The 6,845-nt window shown below is 40.9% G+C and overlaps 1 protein-coding gene across 1 annotated transcript; it reads left to right on the top strand.

Annotated features, from left to right (window-relative positions):
• The first annotated feature begins 728 nt into the window (after positions 1-728).
• LOC138178798 (uncharacterized) lies at positions 729-5,958 on the top strand. Its single transcript, XM_069111043.1, has 3 exons — positions 729-1,059; positions 3,951-4,482; positions 4,918-5,958. Exons 1-3 carry the CDS (start codon positions 978-980, stop codon positions 5,339-5,341), a joined length of 1,038 nt encoding a protein of 345 aa, XP_068967144.1. The 5' UTR covers positions 729-977; the 3' UTR covers positions 5,342-5,958.
• The last annotated feature ends 887 nt before the right edge of the window (positions 5,959-6,845 follow it).

Genomic DNA, 6,845 nt, shown 5'->3' with positions numbered 1-6,845 from the left:
GACTAACAATAGGAATTAAATTCTCACTCTGAACAGGCCAGCGTTTTCACTTCCGGAGCAAGCTTGTAAATCATTCGGAGAATACCGAAAATTACGCAAAGTCGTCTGAAACTAAGATCAGTCGAGCTGTCTTCTTCTCTTCCTTTTAAAAGCTAAACTTCTGATTATCGTATAAATGAGGTGACAGAAGCCCGAGTCAAAGGGCATCCTTTGAAAAGTTCACGTTCGGCGAGCGTCGTTGTAACCAAAGAACGCAACGAATAATCTACATAGATATTTAATAAAATGACGAAACGTCGAATAACTGGCACGAGATGAACAGGCATGTCGGTGCCTCGGGTGATCGTTACCGTCGTCATCATCTCCCGATCTCTGCCATCGACTGTGACATCAAGGCCGCGTCTGCGGTAATTTATCATAACAAGAGCTTTAAATTCGTGATGCGACAAGAAAAGGCGCGAACAATACGAAGATCGAAAAGGAAGAACAGAGATGAACAGGTTTCGATGTAAGAGACAAAGAAAGGAAAAAATGGTAGAGTAACAGCTTGACCAGGGTCAACCACGACGCCAAGACGCATCTCTTACCGATCCTCCACCCGCGGTCCTCGATCCCCTCCTGTCCTCCACTTCCCTCACTGTCTTTCATTCCACAACTCGCCCCCCTACCACGTTCACCAAGAAGTCTTGCCTACCTGGTAGCATCCTCTTGCACTCGCGCGAGGACTTTCTCCGAAAGACGGTTAACTATATAAGCGAGATCGACGATGTTTGAAGCACGTTAGACGAAATCTTACGGATGCGTCGAGTAGGCCACATCGCCTCCGCGCCTCTAGCTCACAGTTGATTCTATTTCTTCGTCCTATTTCCTACGTTACACACGTGAGCGTATCGAGAAGTCCTCTCGGGGTAAAAGTTCGTGCATGTGAATCGGCTTCGGCTGTATCTTGAAGCTACATCAACCACTCGTCAGGGATCATGAGGCCCGCGAAAACATGGGCTCCCCTGGCAGCGACCGTGCTCGCTACGGCCCTGCTCTTGCAACCTATCTACGCCGAGGGTAAGAATATTTAGAAAAATTCGATACCTACGCGAAGAAAGTAAAAATATCCAGAACAATTAAAAGAGATCGATATTTTTGTTACGTAGAGTTACGAATACTCGGCTAAGAATATCCATTAAAAGTAAAATATAACGCGACATTTAACAAAGTGTCAAGCTATATTAGTTACCAAACTCGAGATAATAACTTCAATCGACGTAAAAGTTGGTACTTTCCAAGTGGCAACGTTGAAAAACCATGTCACGTTGAAACAATCGGTTCAACTATACTTCTCTGGCTGTACGCTAGTTACGATCTGAAAAAGTCTCGTAAAAATAAACCCGATTTACGATTAAAAATCGAAGTCGCGAAGCGAAAGTATAATAGTCGAGGCGTTTTATTACCCTTCGAAACTACTTGACGGAAAACGTGCCGAAGCGCGTAGAAAGTCGAAAGCCACGAAAAAGAACTAGAAAGTTTAAAAAATTGACAGAAAGCGACATACATGATAGCACGATGCTTCTGATTAGCGTATACGTAGCGGAACTATCACTTTGCACTGATTGAACCGGGTGAAAGATAAATTACACACGGTCGCGCTGCTCTAAGTTTCTCCTCGTGGTCGAACGTCCTGCGTTCGTTGCTGAATGAAAATTGGACGTGAAATTGAAAAATTAGCACGCGGAAAAAAATAGAAATCGTCGTCGCTGCTTCGAGCAACTAGGAATGAAATATTCAAAGGACGAGGCGCTGTGAATTATCGATACGGCTCATCGACGATGTCGCACGTACTAGTAAGCTAATGTGAAAATTGAACCGATATCTCGCCATCTGACACACTTCTTCTATGGTTACGAACGAATATAAACCATTTCGATAAAATCAAATATTCCGCACCGGGCCATTTCAAAATTAGATTTGTCTTTTAATCGATCGGATAAAGAGAGGAGACTTTTCACCGCGACATTAAACAAAGTATACTTGCATATATGTATAAACAGTATGTATGCACATATTTATGTATGTATATACAGACATATATTTTATATAAATACATACGTGTATACATATTTATATTGTATATAGTACAATATAATTATGTATACATTATATAGATATTGCACAGTATATAGATATTGTACGCAAGATGATAGGAAGAAAACTCGATAAACACATTTCTGTCCCTTGATCTCTACGTCGCTCTGTAACTAATAAGAAATATTTTAACGTAAAATAGCTATCAGTGGAGAGAATCTGTTTTGTAGAAACCAAATAATATTTTAATATCTTTCAACAATTGAATATCCTGACAAGCAATATTTTAAAAATTGAATAGAAGAACAATTTCGGGATCAATTGATTAATTTTATTAGGTCTTGAATATTTTACCGGTACATTAATCTGAATTTTAAAGCTGCTCTTCCATCTTTTTCTTCCTACAGTCTTCATATAGTTTTCGCAGTAAAAAACTTGTATTTCTAATCTACGGCAAGATTCAGGAAATATTGTGTCATTATGTAGTCGTGATAAAATATAGAGTAGGAAACTTTAATAGCTCTTCGTTTTGTTTTTACGAAATCAAAGACGTCGGTACAATTTCTATTTTGATATCGCAAGCGATGTAATCATTATTATTAAAAGTATTACACGAGACAAGCAAGTTTCTGAATAGGAATCGTTACAATCTCTACTTGCGATTTTGTTGCAATCAATTTTGTAGTTTATTTTATCGAAGAAATCTTAAATTATGTTTAATGAATAGTAATCACGTAAGTACTTCCGTGCTGGCTGAATTAAGTATCAAAATTTCACTTTACGTAAGAAACTATTTATTATGCAATTACTTTTGAGAAATTGAAATTCACACATATTTTGATTTACATTCGTTTTAATATACAAGAATTATAATTTTCGTTTTGTAAGAAGATTAACTGAGAATCAATTTTGTAACAAAATTGCCTAGGAGTAAAAATTATTTAAGTCTAAATTAATTAAAGTAGGAAACAAACTTTCCAGTGAAAACCAGCGTGAAATATGTTGTTGTTATTCGCAGAAAAAGTACTCGACGAAAGGCATCGTTTCACTTATTTCATGACATGGCCTGAAAACAAGATTGTAGTTCTTAAATAGCGAAATAAGTCATTAAGCGAACCTTGAATATTCAATTACGAATATTCTTCCGGCAATGCTCTGTCAGGCAATGAAACAATAAAGGACAGTAGGGGAAGTTCAGTCACGAACTTGATTAAAGACAATGCGAACAGATCGTGGCTCTTGACCTCGGCAATTTCAAAGGTAGTGGTATCTCAGCAGATTCGCCGAGAAGGTTGTAGATGAGTTTAGAGAACACTGTATGAAGTTGTAAACTATGATCACACGACATAGTTAACAAGGCGAAGTCATTTAGAGATCTCCCACACTTTCACCGACTAATGACAAAGATAAGAACAAAAAGACACAAGGAGAATCATGATCTCGTTAACGTTGTAATGTAACATATGTAATAGAAATTTCGGAACCTACAAAGAAGACAGGACTTCTTGCGTACAGTTACAGTACTTATATATATAGTTATGAGAAGAAAATACAAAAGAATAATTGCATAACAATAATAGGAAAATATATCATTTATAACGTGATATAAAGAAATTTACATATTAAACAGAACTCAGATCAGCAAAATGCTTCCGATAGAAACGAAATAAGAAATACCCGTATAAATCTAACAATATATTTGCGACTGTGTTTACCAAATATGTTTACGTCATTGCAACATGTTGTAAATATTAATATATCTAAATCTTATTTTACTAAAAACTAAAACAACGGCGCGAAACTACTTGGCGATCTGCTTGAAGGTCGTGCGTACAAGTTGAGAACTCCTGGTATGAAGAAACGTTTATTTACAGCTCCAATTTCGGGTAGCTACTTACCACCATCAACAAGCTATGGGACACCGAACTTAGGAGGCGGTGGTCCATCCTCCACCTACGGTGCACCGTCTGGTGGTGGTGGAGGCGGCGGCGGCGGTGGTGGCGGTCGTCCTTCCTCGAGCTACGGAGCACCATCCAGTAGCTATGGAGCACCATCCAGCACCTATGGCGCTCCATCCGGAGGAAGACCATCTAGCACCTACGGAGCACCTTCCAACGGTGGTGGCAGACCATCTTCAACCTATGGTGCACCATCAGGTGGCGGAAGACCGTCTAGCACTTATGGCGCTCCTGGAGGCGGCACCGGCTTCGGCGGTGGATTGTCGTCGAGCTATGGCGCACCATCGCGTGGATCATCGATATCCGCTAGTTACTCAGCACCTATTTCTGGAGGTGGTGGAGTGTCCACCAGCTATGGCGCGCCTACTGGAGGCGGCGGTGGCGGCGGATACTCGAGACCATCTTCCACTTACGGTACACCTAGCACCGGTGGTGGCAGTTTCGGAGGGTAAAATATTTTTTTTACGATATTTTTTTCATACTGAAGTAGCTCTAAGTGAATTAGGATTAAATCGTTTCAAACGAGCACAGCACGTATTGCACACATTAATCCTACTGCGGTACTCCAGCTTCTCTAGTATTCAAATCTCATTCTTATTTCAAGCGAAATGGATTCGTAACATTTTATGAGAAATTGTAGCGCAATATCAAACGAAAAATTCATTTCTGTCAATTACGATTCTTTCGTATCTTCTTTAAATTTGGAAAGAATGCAATTCGAAAGAACGCAGTAGGCTTAACAAATTTAGCGAGACCAGCCTGTTTTTAATTTATTCTAAAACTTTCTTTCTCTTTTCGTTGTATATAATTCCATGTACATAAATATGTATCGAAAAACTTTGACAATCACTAATCGAAATGTTGGAATCGTTACCGGTTCTAGTTCCGGTGGATATTCTGGAGGCGGTGGTGGTTACTCTGGAGGCGGAGGTGGCTACTCTGGAGGTGGAAACGGTGGATATTCCGGTGGTGGTGGCTACTCCGGCGGCGGTGGAAACGGTGGATACTCTGGCGGAGGTGGAAACGGAGGCTACTCCGGCGGAGGTGGAAACGGAGGTTATTCCGGCGGAGGTGGAAACGGTGGCTATTCCGGCGGAGGTGGAAACGGTGGCTATTCCGGCGGAGGTGGCTACTCTGGAGGTGGCGGAGGTGGTTACTCTGGAGGAGGCGGCGGTGGCTACTCTGGAGGAGGTGGTAACGGAGGTTATTCCGGAGGTGGTGGCTACTCCGGTGGCGGTGGTGGCGGTGGCTACTCCGGCGGCGGAGGTGGTCAAAGTTACGCCAGCAACGGAGGCTACCAATATTAATCGGAAGAAGTTTTCATCTCGCGCGACGACCTTCGACCATGTTTCACCAATCATCAACCACCATCGAACGGGCCAAAAGAATTTTAACACATCGACATTCTCCATGTCACGATCCAGACACAACAAACTCATTCCAAACGTTGATCTTAGCCAGACCAATGGAACATCTGCCGATGAAACGAAAAGGAAGGAAGCGGAATCGGAGGTCATTCTCGCGAACCTAAAATCATCGCCCAAGTATTCAGGATCCGCATTAAAAGTTTAACAGTAACGCGGTAACGGCCGCTGCCTTGCGAGAACTTCAGTGTGTATCGTAGCAGGCGTATTTCTGAAAGCAAACGGAAGAAAGGGAATACGAGAAACTTATAAGATTCGGGACGCTTTTGCTTACCTCTCTTCCTATTTGCTCTTAGGAAGCCGTCCGTTGATAATACTTACCATCGCATCGAATCGAAAGGAGCGAATTTCGTACGCACGAGAGTCTTTGAAAAAGGCAGGCAAATTGGAAAGAAAGGAAGAAAGAGACACGAAGATGAATTCGTTCCTCGTTCAGAGCCTGTAACTTATTTATTTTGTAAAAATGCTTTTTGTACTAATAAAGCCGCTACGCTGGAAAAAGAAACGTAATCACGGCTAGAAGTTCATTGCGACACGACCTACCCTTTGTAGCTAGAATAAAACCAACGACTATACATATACGTAAGGCGATTGAGCTCGTCGTAGGGTTAGTTGGGCGACGTAGTCGGTCGGTCGATTTATCGATTCCCTAACTCGAATACCGGGAAGGCATGAATAAGTAAGAGTTCTTTCTATTTCTGTCGTAACCTAGCTAAAAACGCGTATCGATATCGGGACCTACGGCTCCTACGTTGATTCGCTCAAATTATAACGGAATGTATCCTGACCTATTTGCCACTCCCTTTCTGCAATGGATGTTCAACGTCAGGTAATGACCACGTTTCTCGAGAATAATTGTTAGCCTCGTTTCTTCAAAAAACGAAGGTCTCTTCTTTAAAATCCGTTCAGAAACGCGAAGACGATGAATTTAATTCGCCACTGGGGATGCCTACGCATTTATGGGAGATTCAAAGGCATAAAAGTGCAAAGAATGCATATATAGAAAAATATACGAAATATGCAAAATATTCATCATGTTATCTAACGAGTAAAACAAATCTCCGAATAGGTTTCATTTCTCCAATTGGGTTCATAAAAATATAAATTTTCATATATCCGCGATGTATTAACCCTTTGACCACGGCAGACTTTGAGACGTACCAGGCGTACCATACGGTAGGAGTTCTGTCGCGACTTACACCAAGAACAGTGAAATTTTTTGTTAGGCTTACATTTCTGAGAAAACATATTAAAATAATTAAAAACACTGAATTCCATTACATTAAAGCAATATTGTTTATTCATTCGTATTCTCATTTATTCAAAATCACTTGTTTCCACAGAATCAGAAATATGAATTATTCGTTGTTTCACGTTTGCATGTACT

This window comes from Bombus flavifrons, chromosome 4 (assembly GCF_040668555.2).
Source record: "Bombus flavifrons isolate JBK064 chromosome 4, iyBomFlav1_principal, whole genome shotgun sequence".
NCBI classification, from domain to species: domain Eukaryota; kingdom Metazoa; phylum Arthropoda; class Insecta; order Hymenoptera; family Apidae; genus Bombus; species Bombus flavifrons.
This window is presented reverse-complemented; position numbering and strand designations above follow the sequence as displayed.

Excerpts from the sequence above, each read along its gene's own strand:
- LOC138178798 (XM_069111043.1), top strand. The coding sequence starts at position 978 with ATGAGGCCCGCGAAAACATGGGCTCCCCTGGCAGCGACCGTGCTCGCT. Across the intron at positions 1,060-3,950 it reads GCAACCTATCTACGCCGAGG|CTCCAATTTCGGGTAGCTAC; the intron begins GTAAGAATATTT and ends GTTTATTTACAG. Across the intron at positions 4,483-4,917 it reads GGTGGTGGCAGTTTCGGAGG|TTCCGGTGGATATTCTGGAG; the intron begins GTAAAATATTTT and ends TACCGGTTCTAG.